The sequence below is a fragment of the Mercenaria mercenaria genome, chromosome 1 (assembly GCF_021730395.1).
Source record: "Mercenaria mercenaria strain notata chromosome 1, MADL_Memer_1, whole genome shotgun sequence".
Taxonomy (NCBI): domain Eukaryota; kingdom Metazoa; phylum Mollusca; class Bivalvia; order Venerida; family Veneridae; genus Mercenaria; species Mercenaria mercenaria.
The window spans coordinates 4,226,493-4,250,383 of NC_069361.1; the positions used below are offsets into that span (position 1 = coordinate 4,226,493).

Sequence of the window (23,891 nt, forward strand, 5' to 3'; positions counted from 1 at the left end):
ATATATGTAACGGGTTTTGAGAAATTGTCATTTTTTTGTGAATTTTCAAAGGCGTCAAGAAAATCTAACAAAAAACTAATTTCTTCACGGTTAAGGTTACTAGGGGGCCAGGACTCACCATGGAGTGTAATATTAGTTTTTAAATCATCCTACAAGATTTAAAGGAAATATATAAAACTATTTTTGAGTAATTGTTGACGCCGTCGCCGGAATTTGGATCGCTTAGTTCTCTAAAAGTGGGCGAGACAAAAATGCTGATTTTGTCAAGGTCAAAGTCAGTAGGGGATAAAGACAGTTTCTAAATCATCCTACAAGATTTAAAAGAAATATATGTGACGGTTTTGAAGTTTTTCCCAACAGTTTCTGTTGATGTCGCTGCCGTCGCCGCCTCCGTAATTTGGATCGCTTAGTCTCGCTAACACTAATAGTGGGGAGACAAAAAGGAAGGACATAATCTCCCAACGATCTCTTATAAAAAATATGTGTGAAGTTTGAATAGGATCCCCTCTGTGGATACGGAGATACTAGCTCGTAGACAGAACATAACCAATTCAGGATGCAGACACAGACGAGAGCATTTATCTCTTCCTATGCCTTGAAAAGTCTAGCAAAAAATTATATACCCGGTATTGCAATTTTCTCATTGTTGTAAGTTAAACAAGCTGCAAATCATATTTTTGATATAAGGAGTTTTGTATGTACAAATATTTTTACATCACTCATTTGAAACTGTATAATATAATAAAAATGCATACATGCATTTCATTTGATTACATATTTCCTGCCTTACCTATGCTAATTTTGGCAGACATTAAAACTGTTGCCACTATAACAGTTACAAAATTTAATTATGCCCACCCCCCACCCCTATTGATTTTGAGGTCTGTATGTCAAGGGTCAAGGTCACAGTGACCCTGAACAGTAAAACGGTTTCCGGATGATAACTCAAGAACACTTAGGCCTAGGATCATGAAAGTTAATAGGAAGGTTGGTCATGACCAGCAGATGACCCCTATTGATTTTCAGGTCAGTATGTCAAAGGTCAAGGTCACTGTGACCAGGAACAGTAAAATAGTTTCCGGGCAATAACTCAAGAGTGCTTGGGCCTAGCGTCAGGAAAATTGAAAGTTAGGTTGGTCATGACCAGCAGATGACCCCTATTGATTTTGAGGTCATTAGGTCAAAGGTAAAGGTCACATTGGCCAGGAACAGTTAAACGGTTTCTTATCTTCTTGTCCAAAACCATAGGCCCTAGGGCTTTGATATTTGGTATGTAGCAAAATCTAGTGGTCTACCAAGATTGTTCAGATTATTTCCCTGGGGTAAATATGGCCCCACCCCGGGGGTCAAATGGTTTATATAGGAAAAAACTTTGAAAAACTTCTTGTCCAAAACCACAGGGCCTACGGCTTTGATATTTTGTATATGACATCATCTAGTGGTCCTCTACTAAGATTGTTCAAATTATTCCCCGAGGGTAAAATATGGCTCCGCCGTGGGGGTCACATGGTTTACATAGACTTATATAGGGAAAAACTTTGAAAATCTTCTTGTCCAATCCACAAAGACTATGGCTTTGATATTTTGTAATGTAGCATCATCTAGTGGTTCTCTACCAAGTTTGTTCAAATTATCCCTCTAGGGTCAAATATGGCCTCGCACCAGGGGTCACATGGTTCATATAGACTTATATAGGGAAAAACTTAGAATCTGCATGTCCATAACTTACATCATTCAAATTTGGACCACATGTACAGTTTTGAGTGGCAAGATGAACCGTGACATGAGTTGACCTAGTGACCTACTTTCACATTTCTGTAGCTAAAGCCTTCAAATCTGGACCACATGCATAGGTTTGTGTACCGAAAAAAAATTTGACCTTGTTATTGACCTAGTGACATACTTTCACATTTTTGAAGGTACAGGCTTCAAATTTGGACCACATGCATAGTTATTTGTTTCAAAATAAAATTTTACCTTTATTTTGACCTAGTGACCTACTTTCACATTTCTGAAGGTACAGGCTTCAAATTTGGACCACTTGCATAGTTTTTGTGTTCCGAAATAGAATTTGACCTTGATTTTGACCTAGTGACCTACTTTCACATTTCTCAAGCTACAGCCTTCAAATTTGAACCACATGCATAGTTTTGTGTACTGAAATGAACTTTGATCTTGAGATTGATCTAGTGACCTACTTTCACATTTCCTCAAAATTGGACCGCATGCATATTTTTGTGTCCTGAATTGAAATTTGACATTGATTTTTACCTATTACATACTTTCACATTTCTCAAGATACAGCCTCCAAATTTGAAGCAAGTGCATAGTTCTGTCTACCGAAATGAACTTTGACCTTGAAATTGATCTAGTGACCTACTTTCACATTTCTCAAGCCACAGCTTTCAAATTTGGACCACAAACACATTTTGTACCGAAATGAAATTTGACCTTGATTTTGACCTTGAGCTAGTCTTGAAATTTGAAACATTCAAAAATGGCTCAGTGGATGGCGCTAAGATCACTCTGTAATCTCTTGTTAGGTTAATAAGTTAAAGGTCAAGGTCAGATTAAACCAGAATGGTAGAACTTTTGTTTACAGCGAGCATATAATTTCTGTTCCTTGTGCGATTACTGAATGCATCAATGGGGAGCATTTCGTGTTCGACGAGCTCTTGTTTTTTATTTGATATAACATCAAGCGACTATTCGAAAAATTGATGCAATTATGGGGTCAAAATATTACCAGAGATTTTCAGACAAAAGAATTAAAAATAGAGAAAACAAATAATGTGCCTGTGTTTGTGGAACTGGATGAATCTTGCACTATATGGCAATGCATGACCATGATGGTAAGCAAGTGTTCAAAGTTTCAAAGCCATACAGATCAAACAGTTCAGACAAAATATGGAATGGTATGCAAAACTCAACTAATGTCTATGTCAAACAAGTGTTCAAAGTTTCAAAGCCACATGACAAAACGTTTTTACAATACATAGACTTGTACGAAATCTGAGCCGATTTCCAAGTCCAAAAAGGGCCATATTTCACCCAAAATACTTGACAGAGTTATGTACTCTTGCCTGCAGGTAGAAACTGTTATAATGAACAAGAGCTCAAAGTTTGAAGAAAAAATCTTTGATGGTATACAAGATATTACCACTTCATACAAACTTTAACGCCGACCCCGGGGTGAGTAATATAGCTTTCCATATTCTTCGAATATTCGCGCTAAAAACCGAATATTTTCCCAGATTGTTTGAACTGTTTATTATGCCCCCCTTCGAAGGAGGGGTGTATTGTTTTGCAGATATCGGTCGGTCTATCGGTATGTAGACCAATCCGTTTCTGGATGATAACTCAAGAACGCTTGGGCCTTGGATAATGGACGTTGATAGGGTGGTCGGTCATAACCAGATGACCCGTTGATTTTGAGGTCAGTAGGTCAAAGGTCAAGGTCACAGTGACCAGTAACAGTTTAACGGTTTCCAGATGATAACTCAAGAACGCTTGGGCCTAGGATACGAAAGTTGATAGGGAGGTTGGTCATGACCAGCTGGTGAGCCCTATTGATTTTGAGGTCAGTAGGCCAAAGGTTAAGGACACAGTGAGCCGGAACAGTAAAACCGTTACCAGACGATAACTTGAGAACGCTTGGGCCTAGGATCACAAAACTATATAGGGAGGTTGACCAGCAGATGATCAGGGTCACTTTGACCAAGAACAGTAGAACTTTTGTGCACAGTGACCAAATAATTTCTTTTCCTTGTGCAATTACTGAATGCATCAAGGGGACATTGCGTGTTCTATGAGCTCTTGTTATGAGCAAGGTACGCAAAATATACATGTCATCGATTTAGCTTACAACACCAGGAGGAGGATCCCCTCTAACTGTGAATTTACTTCATAAACACCCCTGTGACCAGACACAAAATGTGATGGTCAACATGCACAAGAAATAGTACTTGTATGGCCAGAGAACAGTAATGTTTGTTACAATACACTATTTCTGCAATAGCAATCTATTTTTGACATCATCTGGCCATTAGTAATGATGAGGTAGACACATGACCTTATCTGTGATAATGGTCAATAGACACAGTCCACTAGATTGCAATTTGGCCAAAGTTAGGATCAGAAAGGAAAGTACACAGCAAAATTGTTAAATTTATTTCATGATCTGATTTTTAACACTTCATATTTAGAATTTAAAAGTCAATCAAGACATCCTGGGTCATGTATAATTGCATTAAGAAGTCACAGTCAATGCTGAAAAGGTCCAGTACTTCAATATTCAACACTACAAGCATAATTATGTTGTAAATTACTTAGGCAACTGCAAGATGCATGTGTTGCATGTACATCCACATTTCACTTTTAACATGCCTTATATTCACTTATTATAACATATGTTACATTAGCACAGAGGATACTTCATTTGAGTGCTTTCGTGAAACAAGGACAGTAAAAACCTCAAAAATGTTCTTTCGTCGTAAAGTTAAAATGACAAACCACTGTAGGTAAACCTGATGATGAAGAGAAAGTAATGCTCTTCTTTTTGTTTTACCTGGGTTTAACATTAGTGTTAACCCTATACAAAACCATTGTTCTGTACAAGTACTTAATCATTTCCTTTGAGGTATTGATAAATTCCTACTATAATTTCAGCAAACGAGGTGAGATGATTTCAGACAAACTGTATGGAGAAAACTGCCTTCACTGCTGGAGATCACACCTAGACCTTTAGATAATTCTTGTTAAGCTTCAGCTATTGGGCTCACCAGGCTTTCACCAGACACTGTTTAAAAGGAAATTATGTAAATGACAAATTTCTATATAAAAGATTGAATACTGTATGCAATAAAAAGCAATCATTCAATGGTGGCTTCCATGACAGATTTTATAAAAGTCATCCATAACTTGCTTTAACACAGCATGCTGCTGCTTGTCTTGACATATGTGGTAGTGAACACAATACAATAATACCAAATATCACTGTTACAATCTTCATCTGCCTGTAATCCTTACAGTTGTTATATTAGAGTTCCCCCTCGGCTGCTGGGCTCTATGTGAGGACTGGGGGGTTCTCTGTCTCTGTCCCTGTCCTCCACGCCCACTCCCGCTGTAGTTTCCCCCACTCCCTCTATACTGATCATAACTGGTCTGTTGATTTGAATGGCTTTGTTGTTGATAATTAGAGTACTGGGGATATTGAGAGTAAGATGTCCCTTGAAACTGCTGTGTCTGCTGAATGTTTTGTTGCTGGAATGGAGGCTGGGTTCCAGCCACAGGGGGTCCAGGTACCGCTGCACTGGCAGGATACTGAGAAGGGTTATAACCTGGTGGGAACTGTTGAGGTGCCCCTGGCATGGTATACTGTGTACTAGCTGGTGCCCCAGCAGCTGGTGGCGGAGGATAACCAGAATACTGTTGTTGGGTACCAGCTTGTGTGTAGGTTGAAGGCTGTGAACCCATCAAAGTCTGTAGACTCTGGACCCCTTCACCAGACATGAATGAAGACTGGTACTGATTTGCAGATACATAAGGATTATACTGTGAGAAGTCAGTTGTGGTACCAGTCTGGTACTGGGATGATGGGTAGGAAGTGGGTGGAGCCTGGGGGTTGCTGGGATTGGTTCCATACACTTCCTGTCCAGCACCACCTACACTGTTACTTGTTGATGCTGCTGCAGGAACCTAAAAATAAACATAAATTAAAGTGTGAAAATATCCAACCAGAGTAGCTGTGAAAATAAGCCCTCAGCACAACAAAATGTTTTACTTCAAATAAATGTATTCACTACCATTACTGACAAAAATTGCTTCAGAATGTTAACATTCAATGAAATTAATCTAAAATTCTGCACCACTCCCATCTAAAGAACTCTCAAACTTACTGCTGCAGCTGGGTGTGCCTGTGACTGGTCCACAATTTGTGCTTGACTGGGCTGTCTACTCAATGAAGCAGATTCTCTCCCTTTATCAATATTTTTCTGGGGAGTAGATTTTCTAGACTGGTTCGCTGGGTCAAGCTTTATAGATTTAGCAGACTGTCCCCCAGGTGTTACAGGATCTGAAGGTGTGGACTGGAAAAAGACAAATTTCAAATAATTTAATTGTAAAACAGATAAAATTTTTCTTCATCAGATTATACTTGCTTAATGTATGTCTATGAAATAGCACTGAACAAATTTTAAGATTTTTCTTTAAAAACTTGCTACTGTGAAATCATTTAAATTCGCTGGCATGAAATTTCACGCAAACGACAAAAAAGACATTTTCGCGCAGGCTTTAATTCGCACATTTTCAATTTTAAGAATTTAAAAAATAAAAAAAAAAATTCAGAAATCGCCACTATCAAACATGTCACTATCATGTACCGTCTGTCAATAAAAGCAGCCCGGTTATGACCTTGTTAAAAAAACAATATGACAGTCCAGCTGATATTTTTGTTAATTGACAGTATGGTTAGGCAAAGTGTGAAAGAGTATCAAAGGATCGATTAAAATAAAAGGAATTTTAAGTCTTATTATGAATGGCGCTTGTCCAATTACTTCAAAATAACAATGGCAGGTGCAAATAATTAGGAAGCTGTGCCGCTACATTCAATTACACAGTGTGACAAACTTGAAATTTGTGGACGACACACATGAATTCAAATATCTATATAGTTTTCTGTCAAGGATTAAATAATAAATAAAATAAATATTTCGTAGCAGTTGTAAGATGACAACGATATAAAACTAGCATCAGTAACTGAAGCGTTCGTAAAGAATAACCAATTAACCAATTAATATAAATAATTTAATCAGATTTCATAATCCATTTTGGTAAAAACAAATAAGTTCCTATCAAGACAAGCTTTAACTAACTGCAGATAAACTGTGAGGTTCTGAAAAAATTCGAAATACACAGTTCTTGATACATACCTATATTTCTGACACGAAATAAATTCGGATAACTATATACTAAATGGTTAAATAATAGCGCAGTCTTAAATTCGCGCAAAATACGCGAAAATTCGTCCTGCATGAATAAAAATGATTTCACAGTATATAATAAATCAACAACTGCAATTTATATGTCTGAAAAAATGACCAAAGTGGTTATTCTTTTAAAACATCTGCCCATTAATCTTATATATGGAGTCAAATGGATGTGTACTATAGCAGTCTGCAAAATCTTTTTTATAGTATTTAGTGTCTTACAAAGTTGATAAAATTCTATTACCTGTAAAGATCTTTTCTTGTCACTACCCTGTGAATTTGGTGTCCTTGAGGGATTCAGTGCAGGTGGGGGAGGGGGTGGGGATTCCCCAGGGTTAGCTGAAGCCTGGTTAGATGGAGAATACAGATCAAGTACTTGATGACAAACATCTGAAATATATAGGTATGAGCATACTTTAAGTACTTTATAACAAACATGTAGATACTTGTTTATAAATATCCTTAAATCCCAATAGGAAAGAAGATTTTAATCACAGCCATCTGATTTACTGAGTCCATATAACAAAACCCTTGTTACTGGAGGAGACTTCAGTTTTACACAGTATTCAGTAACAAAATCCTTGTTACTGGAAAACACTCAAATGTTGTTTCAGAGTATTCAGAGGCCATCTTACTTTTTTATGAACAATTTTAGTGTGTGATTTAACGTTCTGGATCTGTAAAATCTGGTAAGATAAAATTTACCAGTACATTTAAGTAGAGCTATGACTAATATACACATACTGAATGTCTTGCCAGTCAATACGGCTCCCAAGTTTACATATTTGAACATTGTTTGTTTGTTTTGGGTTTAATGCTGTTTTTCAACAGTATTTCAGTTATGTAATGACAGGCAGTTAATCTAACCAGTGCTCCTGGATTCTGTACCAGTACAAACCTGTTCTCCACAAGTAACTGCCAACTTCCCAACACAAATCAGAGATGGAGGAAAAATGATTTCAGACACAATGTCTTTTATCAAATTGTCTCAGAGAACACAAGCCCCTGGACTGAACTTACCAATCGATCCGTAGATCTATGTTCTCCTCATTGAGCTAAGCTGACAGGCTACACATCTGAACAAGTCCATTATCATAATTGATTAACATTAACAAAATGTCTACCTAGTATAATGATCACCTGTCTAACCATCAAAGTCTGTTTTTCTGCTCATAAAACAAGAAAAATTCCATATCTGAATGGAACTATATACCATGTAAATAGGCTGCATATATTGCTAAATTTGATTTGATTAAAATAAATTATTCCATTTCCTAAATGTCAAACAGTGCCAAACATCATTAAAATGTCAAAAACAGCCTTGCTTTTGTGAAAATACTACTCAAGATTTCTTTGAATTTGTGAATGCTTTTCCTTGTCACTTCGCGAAAAAAATGCATTTATGACTGTAGACCCCTTTAGAAGGGATGGGGGGAATTAATTAAGCCCTGTGTCATGAATGAAGGCAGTAAGTGAAGGCAGTTTCAATAGTATCATTTCGAATTTGAAAGATCCTGTAAATGTTTACTAAATTCTGTAAGGCCTTATCAATCAATAGTTAAAAACTATTTGCCCAAGGTCGGAAAAGTCCTCGAGGTCAGAAGGAATGAGCACAAATAGTTCTGACTATTGACTGGCAAGCCATTCAGTTAGAGATTTATTACAAGACATATGGTAATAAATAAAGTTTGTTTTTTTTGTTTTGTTTTTTTACTTTAGCCCAGCAAACAGGTGTTGAATACAGACCAGTCATAAAGCACAAACTATAGATAGGAAATCTTTAATAAGAAATCATGTCAGGAAGGTGGTTAATACCCCAATATGGTGTTTTGATACAGAGGAAGTAACAGTGAATTAAACATTTCATTAAATGATTCCACTTAATTCAACCTTAATTAAAGCTTGATCTAGACTAACGTGGAATGGTAGAGTGAATTCTCATGCTAAAACTATATAAACGAGAAACAGACACAGTCTAGTGTAAATGTCATTCTGTAAAGATCTAGTGTGCAAAGATAGCTTATTTATCAATTAACAATATTCAACAAGAAGATCCATTAGAAGCATAGAACACAACCAAGTAAAGTTATAGTAGACTTTGTCTAACTGAGTCTATTAAACGTGAAACACTCCTCAAGCCCCATTGGCACCCACTTAAGCAACAAGAGCTGTCACAGGAGACAGCGCGCTCGACTATTTCGATGTTGGATAGGGAAATTGGGCACATCTGAGGAAGCTGAAGCTGTCACTGGAGTGTTTAATGACTCAAATGTGGATGAAGATATTGGACAATAGCTTAAGTCTCAAAACATTAAATCAGTACAAAAGGAACTTAATTCATGGAAAACTTCTGCAAAAGTAATGCATCATGTGTCATATCATGCAGGTATTTCGGAACAACTAATTTAAGTTTGAATCAAATCTATTTAGTAATACTGGAGATACAGCAAAAGTGCATCGCAACTTGAACTGGAAATTCTATTAGTAACAAGAGGGCCATGATGGCCCTATATCGCTCACCTGTTATCATTGCACTTGAGGACAAGAAGGTCCTCAGAAAAAATATCTAAGTCCAAAGGACAGGAACAACAAAATGAAGAAATGAAACCAAAAAGAAAAAAAAAATTCTTACAAGGTACAGATATGTCAAAATACACCTAAAACTTGGAGGTACCATCCATGTTGTAGCACAGAAAAGTGGTCTCGGTTTTTCCCTACTGCCAATAATAAAAAAGTTACTAAAAACAAGCTATTTATAGTAATGTAAAAGGGAAGTAATTAAAAAAAAATGATTGTAAGTTAACAAAAGAAGGATCTGACAAATAAATCTGCTGACATAAATGAAATTTCAGATCAGTATCTTCATTAGTTACAGAGATATACCCATTTTCAGTGTGCGACATTAACTTTTTAACACTGTAGCCAATGGGGCTACGGACTTCCAATTTTTTGTAGCCCGACAGAATTTTTCGTAGCCCCACTAATTTTTCACTCAAGAATGAACAAGACTTTCATTCTAGTAATATTTAATTTCTTTCAATATACTGCTGTAGGTTGGTGAATACTGATATATTTCAGAAATTTGTATGAGGTTTTCAGAACTGATTTTAAAATCTGAAACAGTGTTCACAAAATTGTGCAGAAAGTCAAAGACACAGAGTCATGAAAAGAGATCTAAACAGCTTTGTAGACATGGTAGACAAGAAATAGCTTGGCAGTAGACTGACCAGGGGTCTCGCTAGGCCCATTATTTTTTTGGGAGAAGTCAATTATCCCTCAAACTGATTTAAGGAGAAATGGGGAGACTTTAGGGAGAAGTTGGAAGACTCCATTAATTTTTATATTTCTACCTCGACGCTGTGAATTGACTCAATGACCATTCATTTTCTTAGTTACATCATTTTACCATACACATTTATACCCAGTCACCACTTGTGTGAACAGTTTCTCATTCGAATAAAACTGAAAGTAAACTGTGTCAAATCTAGAAATACATACCAGTATTCAAATCAATTCATCCATCAAAGTTAGTTTTACGAAGTTAATACTTTACATGTCGTTCTTTTACCATGGATACCAAATAATTGTGTCTATAATTCCAATTAATCGCATATGTAAACTGACAATTCTTTAGAAAACGACTCGCACGTGTTGACAATTAAATGCTAAGTGTCAAAGACGTAACCGCAGCGCTGATTGGCCTATTACAATTGCCTCTGGTGAAACCGATAATTTGATTTGCTTTCACACTTCTCGCGAACATCTCACAAGTACCTGAAGTAGGCGGAGCTTAAATTATGCTATCGGCGAGTGTGTATGTGTATTCAACGCACATTATGACATGGTGGTGCAAATTGTCAAAAGATTAGCGGGTGCACATCCAAAAAACAAGAGGACCATGATGGTCCTGAATCGCTCACCTCTTCCCACATGACCCAGTTTTGAGTATGACTCCCTTTTTTCTATTATTTGACATAGTGACCTAGTTTTTGAGCTCATGTGACCCAGTTTTGAACTTGACCTAGATATTATCTAGATAAAAATTCTGACCAATTTTCATGAAGATCCATTGAAAAATATGGTCTCTAGAGAGGTCACAAGGTTTTTCTATTATTTGACCTATTGACCTAGTTTTTTAAGGCTCGTGACCCAGTTTCAAACCTGACCTAGATATCATCAAGGTGAACATTCTGACCAATTTTCATGCAGATCCATTCAAGGGTATGGCCTCTAGAGAGGTCACAAGGTTTTTCTATTTCAAGACCTACTGACCTAGTTTTTGATCGCAGTTGACCCAGTTTCAAACTTGACCTAGATATCATCAAGATAAACATTCAGACCAATTTTCATACAGATCCCATGAAAAATATGGCCTCTAGAGAGGTCACAACATTTTTTCATTATTTGACCTACTGACCTACTTTTTGATGGCACGTGACCCACTTTCGAACTTGACCTAGATATCATCAAGATTAACATTCAGACCAATTTTCATACAGTTCCCATGAAAAATATGGCCTCTAGAGAGGTCACAAGGTTTTTCTATTATTTGACCTACTGACCTAGTTTTTGATGGCACGTGACCCACTTTCAAACTTGACCTAGATATCATCAAGATGAACATTCTCACCAATTTTCATGAAGGTCTCATGAAATATATGGCCTCTAGAGAGGTCACAAGGTTTTTCTATTTTTAGACCTACTGACCTAGTTTTTGATCGAACGTGACCCAGTTTCGAATCTGAACTAGATATCATCAAGATGAACATTCAGACCAACTTTCATACAGATCCCATGAAAAATACGGCCTTTAGAGAGGTCACAAGGTTTTTCTATTATTTGACCTACTGACCTAGTTTTTGAAGGCACATGACCCAGTTTCGAACTTGACCTAGATATCATCAAGGTGAACGTTCTGACCAATTTTCATGAAGATCTTGTGAAATATATGGCCTCTAGAGAGGTCACAAGATTTTTCTATTTTTAGACCTACTGACCTAGTTTTTGACCGCACGTGACCCAGTTTCAAACTTGACCTAGATATTATCAAGGTGAACATTCTGACCAATTTTCATGAAGATCTTGTGAAATATATGGCCTCTAGAGAGGTCACAAGGTTTTTCTATTTTTAGACCTACTGACCTAGTTTTTGATGGCACATGACCCAGTTTCGAACTTGACCTAGATATCATCAAGATGAACATTCTGACCAACTTTCATAAAGATCCCATGAAAAATGTGACCTCTAGAGTGGTCACAAGCAAAAGTTTACGGACGGACGGACGGACGGACGGACGCACGGACGGACGGACGGACGGACGACGGACGACGGACACCGCACGATCACAAAAGCTCACCTTGTCACTTTGTGACAGGTGAGCTAAAAATTCGGACGACTTGAATTCGCTTTGAGATTGGATTTGAGCGAAGTTTGAAGCTTCAAAGCAACTATTTTGCTCCGACATTTGCATTGATCTTTTTGGTAAATTTATTCCTCAGAATTTTTCATAGCCCGACGGGCTACGATCTGCCGATTTTCTGTCGCCCGAGCCGAATTTTCGTAGCCATTGGCGATCGGGCTACCGTTAATGTCGCACACTGCATTTTAATTTGAAATAAAGGGAGGTAATTTGACATAAAATCAGTCCACAGTTATCTACCCTCATTGACTCAGTCCAACTAATGACAATAATGAAATTTCAAATAAGTACTTACAGATATAAATCCATTTTGATTACAATCAGGGGAGGTAATCAGGTATAAAATAACTCTGGAACCTTTGAAGGGATCTGATTTGTCATGGAATCCAAGATTTATTGTTGTTGAAGATATTTTGGAAGTTTGTATCAAATAAAACCATAAATGAAGTCTCTATATGGCTGCAAAAGCCAAAATAGACAATTTTGGACCTTTAAGGGGCCATAACTCTAGAACCCATGAAGGAATCTGGCCAGTTCAAGAAAGGAACCAAGATCTTGTGGTGATACAAGTTTTGTGCAAGTTTGGTTAAAATCAAATCATAAATGAAGCTGCTATTGTGCAGACAAGGTCAAAATAGCTAATTTTGGCCCTTTCAGGGGCCATAACTCTGGAATCCATTAGGGGATCTGGCCGGTTCAAGAAAGGAACCGAGATCTTATGGTGACACAAGTTTTGTACAAGTTTGATTAAATTCAAATCATAAATAAACCTGCTATTGTGCAGACAAGGTCAAAATAGTTAATTCTGGCCCTTTCAGGGGCCATCACTCTGGAACCCATAACGGAATCTGGCAAGTTCAAGAAAGGAGCCAAGATCATATGGTGATACAAGTTGTGTGCAAGTTTGGTAAAAATAAAATCATAAATGAAGCTGCTATTGTGCAGACAAGGTCAAAATAGCTAATTCTGGCCCTTTCAGGGGCCATAACTCTGGAACCCATAATGGAATCTGACCAGTTCATGAAAGGAACCAAGATCTTATGGTGATACAAGTAGTGTGCCAGTTTGGTAAAAATCAAATTATAAATAAAGCTGCTATTGTGCAGACAAGGTCAAAATAGCTAATTTTGGCCCTTTCAGGGGCCATAACTCTGGAACCTGTAATGGGATCTGGCCAGTTCAAGAAAGGAACCGAGATCTTATGGTGATACAAGTTGTGTGCAAGTTTGGTTAAAATAAAATCATAAATGAAACCACTATCGTGCAGACAAGAAATTGTTGACGGACGAACGGACGCACGCACGAGACGGACGGACGGACCGACGACGGGTGATCACAAAAGCTCACCTTGTCACTATGTGACAGGTGAGCTAAAAAGAGGGCATTACTCACAACAGACTGGGTGATATGTGGAACAACCATTTTAAGTTTGATTAATACCATTAAGTAACAACAGATATAAAAAGTATAAAAATTAAACTGAAATTCTAAGTAAAAAAGGGATTTAACTCATAAAATATTTGCACCAGCGTTAATGACCTTGTGTCATATAAAGAGGATGAGGATCTGGAAAAACTAATTTAAGTTTTAATCAAATTCATTAAGTAATGCCAAAGATACAGTGAAAGTGCACCATAATTTAAGTGCACCTTTAATTCTAAGTAAAAAGGGGACATAATTCATACAATATTTGTGCAAGAGTTACGGCCCTTGTATCATTAATGTGGGTGACAATGTGGTACAACTATTTTAAATTTGAATCAAATCCACTTGGTAATAACAGAGATAAAGTGACAGTGCAACAAAACGTTAACCTGAAATTTTAAGCAAAAGAAGGGGGATAATTAAAAAAATATTGTGCAAGAGTTATTGTCCTTGTGTCATATTATGTGGATGATGATGTGGTACAACTGTTTCAAGTTTTAATCAAATCTGTTTGGTAATAACAAAGATAGAGTGAAAGTGCATAAAAACTATAACCTGAAATTTTAATTAAAAAGGGGGATAACTCATAAAATACAGGTGTCACAGTTATGGTCCTTGAGTCAAATTATGTAGGCGATGATGAACAATTATCTAAAGTTTGAATCAAATCCCTTTTGACAAACAGAGACATAGTGAAAATGCATCAAAATTAACATAAAATTCTAAAAGGGGGCATAATTCATTAAAAATTGGTGCCAGAGTTATGAATCTTGTGTCATATGATGTGGGTGATGATGTGGAACAACTATTTTTAGTCTGAATCAAATCCATTCAGTAATAACTGAGATAAAGTGAAAGTGCACCAAAACTTTAACCTGAAATTCTAAGTAAAAAGGGGGATAGTTCATGAAATATTGGTGCCAGAGTTGTGACCCTTGTGCCATATGATGTGGGTGATGATGAGGAATAAATATTTTAAGTTTGAAGCAAATCCTTAAGTAATAATAAAGATAAAGAGAAAGTGCATTAAAACTTTAACCAAGGTGGGGATGCAGAAAGACACAGACACCGGGTCTAGAAGAATAGCTCTCCATACTTTGTATAGTTGAGCTAAAAATCTACTATAATTAAACTAGATACATGAAGGACCAACTCAAGTCCTACGTAAAGTACAGCAAATTTCATTGACTAAGAAAAGTATACAGCCAGACTGGTCCACAAACTTATAGCCACAGAAAACTGTTTTGATCTTCTACTGACTGAACTTCCTACAATGTTGAAACAAGTTCTAAACCTTGAAGAATTCATATTTATATAAGACCAGTAAGTACTAACCTTCCATTAATTCTACAGTTAGATCAGGTACAATGGATTCCCACCATTTTTGTTTAGTTCCAGGAACTTTGCCTTGCCACTCTGTAATTTCAAATTTGTTAAGCCGGGTACCAAGATACATTAGTGAAATAGCAATTATTTCTGGCTCCCACTGCAGACTTAATGTTGTACACAGGCTGGAAAAAAACATTTTAAAACAAATCTAAATATTTTCTAGTGTAAATGCATTACAGGTATCATCGACTATGTGAAAACGTTTCATGCAAGTATGAGAACAAGGATTTCCAAAAAATATGAATAAGTAAAATTGCTGTAAGAAAGTAAACAACTGACCAGGTATCTACCGGTAGGTCAGACCATGCATCAGAAGCAGTAAGATCTGTGAACTTGACTGGGAATTTAAACTAGTATAAAAAACCACTTAAGTTCAACTGATTGTTGTCATGAAATTTCAAATACCTGTCATTTATAAATGTCCATGCCATCTGAACTAGCTTCTGTACCTTCTCCTTGTCAGCTGAAATACATTAAATGATTCCTACAGTGACTTACAATGACATTACGTCACAGAAACAATTTTGTCTACATTCAACAAAACACATTTGTTATCAATATAACTTTACTAAGTGCTACAACACATTATCCATAATTGGTCAAGTTTGAGGAAATGCTGGGGATAACTTCAGATCACTTGCCGCTCATTACTTTGTGTATCTATTTCATAGAGAACATTCTGACAAGGTTTCTGAATATCAAACAGAAAATGTGGCCTCTAGACAAATAAAAAGGTTTTTCTATTTTCCATTTAACCATGTGACCTAAGGTAATTCAATTTTGAACTTGACCCAGATGTCATAGAGACAAAAATTCTGACAAAGTTTTAAGAAGATGTGGCCTATAGTGTTTACAAGTTTTTTTGTATGATTTGACCTAATGGTCTTGTTTTCAACCTCTGGTAACCCAGTTTTTACCTTGACCTAGTTTTCTAAGGGACAAACATTCTAAGAAAGTTTTAAGCAAAACAAACAAAAAAATGTGGCCTCTAGAGTATTAACAAGATTTTTCTATGAATTCGCCAAGTGACCCAGTTTTTGACCTCAGGTAACCAAGTTTTGAACTTACCCTAGATTTCATGGAGAAAAACATTCTAACAAAGTTTCATAAAGTTGAGGGTGAAAATGTGGCCTCTAGAGTGCTAACATGGTATTCCTATTAAATGACCTAGCGACCTAGCTTTTGACAAGATGACCCAGTAGTGAACTTGTACAAGACTTTATTTACGGTAATATTCTGATGAAGTTTCATTAAGACTGGGCTAAAACTGTTACCTCTAGAGTGTTAACAGTCTGAGTCAAAATGCTGACAATGGACAACAGACAACACATGACACAGGGTAATCACAATAAAAGGGGCATAATGTTGTAAACATGCAAAGGAGAGTTATGGTGTCAGATTATCACAGTGTACAAGTATATGAAGTTTCAATCCATTCCTATTAGTGGGTTCTGGGATACCCGCTAACATATAAAATCTTTACCAAAAATTATTAAGTCAAAAAGGGGCATGTTTGTTAAAGAGCAAAATAGCGTTATGAAACCTGCGGACTGCAAGTCAATTCATCATAGTGAATATATGTGTGAAGTTTCAATCCTTTCCGACAAGTGCTTGCTCACATACAAAAACTGAATCAAACTGAGATACTGGAGCAGACAAATGGGCGAGTGCAACAGCTCTACCTGTTCTTAACATAGCCCAGCTAAAAAATTATAACACATGCTAAGAAAAGTCTATTATCCCTATACATGCCACATTTAACAATAAGATCTGAATGTGCAAGAAGTCTACATTTAGTATGTGGATTTGTTTACAAGAAAATCATCTTTTGCAGTGAACATCACTTTCTATAGATCTCCATGTGACAAGTTACCAACCAACGAGATAACCGCTATTTACCACTCATAATATACATGTTTTTATATACATATATACAGTGCAAGAGAAAATATGTAAAATATTTACCTTAACAGAGAATAAAAAACATAGATACCTTTAGGACAGTTACCTTTAACAAGTTTAGCAAACTTTATAAGGTAAGCATAAGGATGTTCAGCCTGAAGATCAAACTTTATTGTCTGCAACAAAATTCTTTCCAGGATCATAACTTCCTCCTGAAAAAAAAAAAAACAACAGTTAACTGAAATCCATCTGTGTAAATCTGCTTTAAATGAAGTGAAGACAACTTGCATAATTTGCAGTTCTGCAGTCCAAGTCAAAGTTTCAAGCTTAAAGTAGTTCTGCAAATTTTTTCTGCAATGTAGAATTTGATTAAATGCTGATTTTTCAATACTTCAAAATACACCTAAAAAATTCAGCAAATAACAAGAGCTGTCCGTAAGACAGCCAAGCTCGACTATTCGAAATATTGTCCCAGAAGCAGGAAAATATTACCCAAAAAGGTTAAATATCAAAAGAGTTTTAAGTTCAAAAAAGGGGGCATAATTTGACCAAAATGCATATCAGTTATGGGACTTGCTGCTATCAACTAGTTTTATAACCCCGAAGGCACGAAACCCCGAATATCTGCATTAGTTTTGGAGATAGAAACTCGCATATAAAACTTTAACCAGAATTTTCAAAGTCCAAAAGGGGGCATAATTTGCCCAAAATACATGCCAGAGTTATGGGACTTGACCCAGTGAGGTTGGTAATTGATCTAGAAAAAGAAAAAGTAAGTTTCAAATCTATATGCCTTTTAGTAATTGCTGTATGTACTTGCACGCAAAACTTTAACCAGGATTTTCTAAGTTCAAAAAGGGGAATAATTTGCTCAAAATACATGTAAGAGTTATGGGACTTGATCCAGTGAGGTTAGTAATTGATCTAGAAAAAGAAAAAATAAGTTTCAAAGCTATATTCCTTTTAGTTATAGCTCTATGTACTTGCACGCAAAACTTTAACCAGAATTTGCTAAGTCCAAAAGGGGGCATAATTTGGCAAAAATGAAAGTCAGAGTTATGGGACTTGATGCTATCAACTAGTTTTATAACCCCAAAGACACATGTGAAGTTTCAAATCAATATCTGCATTAGTTTTCGAGATAGTAACTTGCATGTAAAACTTTAACCAAAATTTTCTAAGTCTAAAAGGGGGCATAATTTGCTCAAAATACATGTCAGAGTTATGGGACTTGACCCAGTGAGGTTGGTAATTGATCTAGAAAAAGAAAAAATAAGTTTCAAATCTATATGCCTTTTAGAAATAGCTGTATGTACTTGCACGCAAAACTTTAACCAGAATTTTCTAAGTCCAAAAGGGGGCATAATTTGGCCAAAATGAAGGTTTGAGTTATGGGACTTGCTGCTATCAACTAGTTTTATAACCCCGAAGACACATGTGAAGTTTCAAATCAATATCTGCATTAGTTTTGGAGATAGTAACTTGCATGTAAAACTTTAACCAAAATTTTCTAAGTCCAAAAGGGGGCATAATTTGCTCAAAATACATGTCAGAGTTATGGGACTTGACCCAGAGAGGTTGGTAATTGACCTAGAAAAGGAAAAAAATAAGTTTCAAAGCTATATGCCTTTAATTGATGGCTGTATGTACTTGTATGCAAAAACTTAAGAAGGTGTGACGCCGAGCTGACGCCAGGGTGAGTAGAATAGCTAGACTATTCTTCGAATAGTCGAGCTAAAAATGATTGGGTCGTATGTTTGATTTTTTGCTAGAATAATTTGAACAAGAGCTGTCCTTAAGACAGCCAAGCTCGACTATTTGAAATATTGTCCCAGAAGCAGGAAAATATTACCCAAAATGTTAAATATCATAAGAGTTTTATGTTCGAAAGGGTACATAATTTGACCAAAATGCATATCAGAGTAAAGGGACTTGATGCTATCGACTAGTTTTATAACCCTGAAGGCACATGTGAAGTTTCAATTCAATATCTGCATTAGTTTTGGAGGTAGTAACTTGCATGTAAAACTTTAACCAAAATTTTTTAAGTCCAAAAGGGGGCATAATTTGCCAAAACTACATGTCCGAGTTATGGGGCTTGACCCAGTGAGGTTGGTAATAGATCTAGAAAATGAAAAAATAAGTTTCAAATCAATATGCCTTTAAGTAATAGCTGTATGTACCTACACGCAAAACTTTAACCAGAATTTTCTAAGTCCAAAAGGGGGCATAATTTAGCCAAAATAAAGGTCAGAGTTATGGGACTTGGTGCTATCAACTAGTTTTATAACCCCGAGACACATGTGAAGTTTCAATTCAATATCTGCATTAGTTTTGGAGATAGTAACTTGCATGTAAAACTTTAACCAGAATTTTCTTTCAATATCTGCATTAGTTTTGGAGATAGTAACTTGCATGTAAAACTTTAACCAGAATTTTCTAAGTCCAAAACGGGGCATAATTTGCTCAAAATACATGTCAGAGTTACGGGACTTGACCCAGTGAGGTTAGTAATTGACCAAGAAAAAGAAAAATAAGTTTCAAAGCTATATGCCTTTTGGTAATAGCTGTATGTACTTGCATGCAAAAACTTAACCAAGGTGTGATGCCGACGCCAGGGTGAGTAGAATAGCTAGACTATTCTTTGAATAGTCGAGCTAAAAAATTCCAAAAAAACAATTTTTCCAACCTACCTACCCTTATTTTATTGAGCATGTTACCGGAAACAAAGATTTTTTTTAGGCCTTATAGGGAGAATTATCATAATTATACTTTATTCCTTACCTTTGGATCATTGCCAAACTGTGCAAACTGTTTCGAGTTGAGAATCTGCTGGGAGATTTTGATTATATCTTTACATTTCTTGGGTGTTTCCTCAACCTTCCCTGCTAGAAATAGGCAACAAGCTGCAGATACCTGTACAATAAAGAACAGTGAATTCTGGGAGAAGATATCTACCAACACTGAACAAGTATAAATTAAGATTTCATAAATTTACAATTAAAAGTATCCAATAGCTTGACATTACAAAATCTTATACTCTGGTTTGCATTACATTATTATTAATTTATACCATGCATCAGTTCAAAATGTCTCCTTTTTTTACCTTTAAAACCAAACATTGATCTAGATAAAAACAAGACACGTGTCCATTGGACACAGGTGCCCCCTATTCCTGTTTTCATGACTCTAGGTGAAATATTTAACATAAACTTTGTGTTGTTTTTTTCACTAAGGCATACATGGACAGGGCTAACACTAAAAACCCTCCACTAACAATTTAAATACATGTAATTGTTATTAACAATCTAATGTTCTGTCACAAGCATCATCTGTGGTACTTACATATCTAGGGAAGTCTTTGAAGGAATGAAACATGTAGAATCTATGAAAATACACAACTCCTGTCGCACAAGTGTCATATCTCCTGTGACTAGTTAAGGAAATAATCTGAATACAAAATTCATCTAATGAGAAAATTCAACACAGAATACTACAGTTACATTAACATCCAGTCAAATACAAAGAAAGTTTTCATACTTTATGACAATCAACTGTTACAATGGACCAGGTACAAGGCTGTTTTTATGACTTCTGACCAATGCTGATCTCCACTTTGACAACAGAAGCTAAGAAATTGTACATTACAAACTAAAAATCTTCCACAGACACATAATTATGAATTATATAAAACAGGCAAATTCAACGAATTTATATCCTCCACCGAATAGGTTGTTTTGTGGAGAGGTATAACAATTAAACTGTAAAGAGCAATAACATTTTCTATATTTTGAAGAGATCCTGATGAAAGTTGCTCATGCACCACAGCTCTGTAGTGATCTAAATTTGTATCAAGTTTCATGAAGATCCGTCAATGGGTTTACTTTATTTTGCGGGAATTTATTAATTTTAAAACAAACGGCAATAACTCCGCAGTTACTGGAGAGATCCTGATAAAAGATGTGCAAAAACCACCATCCTTTAATGATCTATATTAAATTTCATGAAGATTCATCCATTGATTAGTTTGTTATGTGAAAATTCAAGGACTGTAAAAAAATTAAAAGGCAATAACTCTACTGAAGTGATCTTGACAAAAGTTATATGTCCAACAATGTCCTACAGTGATCTACATTCATCTTAAGCTTCATGAAGATCCGTTGATTTGTTACTTAGATACAGTCAAAAATCCATACTTTTTATCCAAAAAAAGGGGAAAACTCAGCTTTTATTAAATCATGGGGGATAATACTGCATTCGAGTAAAGGCCATGTGCTAATTAGTAATTAAGGGTGGTTAAAATACTTCTTAAATTATAAGCATTTTCAATTTCAGATGGATGGACAAACAGCTGGACTGACAATGCTAAATCTCTATCCACCAACCCCCAACCTTCAGCTGGGGATAATCAAACAAGTTTTAGTGCAATACTGTTAACGAAGCTTCAGTAAAAAGGATACAGTCCAAGTTTAGTACCAGCATCAACAATGAATCTTGCCCCTTCACGTCTGTATCTTGCCTCTGTGGATGTGTCAATACCATCGCGGTATGATGGTGAGTTCTTGATTTCTTTCTTCTCATAATACCAACAAGGCATTCTTGGTTTGCATGTGAAGATTTATGTTCACTAAAGAAAAGAACAAAAAAATAATAATCACAGGATAGAGGACATCATAAATATAAGAGATGTTCATGGCCAGTCAGTAATGGGGGTGATGAAGAAATACTAACTAATTAACGTGAAACAATTTCCATCCCTGATCTTGATGTCTGATCTATTGATCTGATAAAAGATGTTAGGAAAATGTGTGAGCACAACTGAGCAGTTGGTTATTGCAGTCAAATCAGCCCTCAACCTTTGACCTATGAATCAAAATAATCTGAACAATTTTGGTAGAGCCATTGGTACATACTGGGAAAAAGTGACCAAGCCCTCTGGTGGCCATGTTTTTGATGAATCAGAACAATCTTGGCAGAGGGTCACACAAGGACCATTCACCATTGGTAAGAAATTATTTTAACAAGAGCTGTCCATAAGACAGCCAAGCTCGACTATTCAAAATATTGTCCCAGAAGCAGGAAAATATTACCCAAAATGTTAAATATCAAAAGAGTTTTAAGTTCAAAAGGGTACATAATTTGAGCAAAATGCATATCAGAGTTATGGGCCTTGATGCTATCAACTAGATTTATAACCCCGAAGGCACATAGTTTCAATTCAATATCTGCATTAGTTTTGAAGATGGTAACTTGCATGTAAAACTTTAACCAAAATTTTTTAAGTCCAAACAGGGGCAATATTTGCCCAGAATACATGTCAGAGTTATGGAACTTGACCCAGTGAGGTTGGTAATTGATCTAGAAAATGAAACAAGAGCTGTCAGTGGACAGCGCGCTCGACTATTCTCAGTGCTTGATAGTATAATATAAGCAATTACTATAAGCATATTCTAAGTCGAAAAGGGGCCATTATTCAGTCAAAATGCTTGAAAGAGTTGCCTCCTCCTTTTTACAGACTGGGGCCATGATGGTAAACAAGTATGCAAAATATGAAAGCAATATCTCAATGGACTTTGAAAATATTTGGGGTGGTACGCAAACTTTAACATTTGTGTGATGCTCACGCTAACGCTCACTTTAACATTTACTCTAAGTCGAAAAGGGGCCATAATTCAGTCAAAATGCTTGATAGAGTTGCCTCCTCCTTTTTACAGACTGGGGTCATGATGGTAAACAATTACGCAAAATATCAAAGCAATATCTCAATGGACTTTGAAAATATTTGGGGTGGTACGCAAACTTTAACATTTATTCTAAGTTGAAAAGGGGCCATAATTCAGCCAAAATGCTTGATAGAGTTGCCTCCTCCTTTTTATGGACTGGGGTCATGATGGTAAACAAGTATGCAAAATATGAAAGCAATGTCTCAATGGACTTTGAAAATATTTGGGGTGGTACGCAAACTTTAACATTTATTCTAAGTCGAAAAGGGGCCATAATTCAATCAAAATGCTTGATAGAGTTGCCTCCTCCTTTTAACAGACTGGGGTCATGATGGTAAACAAGTATGCAAAATATGAAAGCAATATCTCAATGGACTTTGAAAATATTTGGGGTGGTACGCAAACTTTAACATTTGTGTGATGCTCACGCTAACGCTCACGCCGACGCAAGTATGATAGCTCCTCTATTCTTCGAATAGTCGAGCTAAAAATAAGTTTCAAATCTATATGCTTTTAAGTAATAGCTGTATGTACTTGCACGCAAAACTTTAACCAGGATTATTAAGTCCAAAGGTGGCATAATTTGGCTAAAATGAAGGTCAGAGTTATGAGACTTGATGCTATCTACTAGTTTTATAACCCCAAAGACACATGTGAAGTTTCAATTCAATATCTGCATTAGTTTGGGAGATAGTAAATTGCATGTAAAACTTTTAAAACCAGAATTAAGTCCAAAAGGGGACATAATTTGCCTAAAATACATGTAAGAGTTATGGGACTTGACCCATTGAGGTTGGTAATTGATCTAGAAAAAGAAACAAGAGGGCCATGATGGCCCTATATCGCTCACCTGATATCATTGCACTTGAGGACAAGAAGGTCCTCAGAAAAAATAGGACAAGGAACAACAAAGGGAAGAAATTTAACCAAAAAGAAAAAAAAAATCTTACAAGGTATAGATATGTTAAAATACACCTAAAAATTGGAGGTACCATCCATGTTGTACCACAGAAAACTGGTCTCGTGTTTTCCCTAAGGCCAATAAT

The 23,891-nt window shown here is 36.2% G+C and overlaps 1 protein-coding gene across 3 annotated transcripts in view; it reads right to left on the minus strand.

Annotated features, from left to right (window-relative positions):
- Window positions 1–4,155: 4,155 nt before the first annotated feature.
- LOC128555584 (cyclin-K-like) overlaps window positions 4,156–23,891 on the minus strand; it is a 29,466-nt gene continuing 9,730 nt past the window's right edge. For 2 of the 3 annotated variants that reach the window (XM_053538340.1, XM_053538335.1), the window contains exons 2-10: window positions 21,583–21,749; window positions 20,468–20,549; window positions 19,907–20,038; window positions 17,214–17,334; window positions 15,626–15,683; window positions 15,167–15,342; window positions 7,231–7,376; window positions 5,898–6,086; window positions 4,156–5,697 (exon numbers count right to left, since the gene is read on the minus strand). In XM_053538340.1, the coding sequence (XP_053394315.1) occupies window positions 5,008–5,697; window positions 5,898–6,086; window positions 7,231–7,376; window positions 15,167–15,342; window positions 15,626–15,683; window positions 17,214–17,334; window positions 19,907–20,038; window positions 20,468–20,549; window positions 21,583–21,719 (1,731 nt within the window). In that variant the 5' untranslated portion in view covers window positions 21,720–21,749 and the 3' untranslated portion in view covers window positions 4,156–5,007. The remainder of the gene's footprint in view (window positions 5,698–5,897; window positions 6,087–7,230; window positions 7,377–15,166; window positions 15,343–15,625; window positions 15,684–17,213; window positions 17,335–19,906; window positions 20,039–20,467; window positions 20,550–21,582; window positions 21,750–23,891) is intronic. The other variant, XM_053538346.1, reaches the window with a different exon arrangement.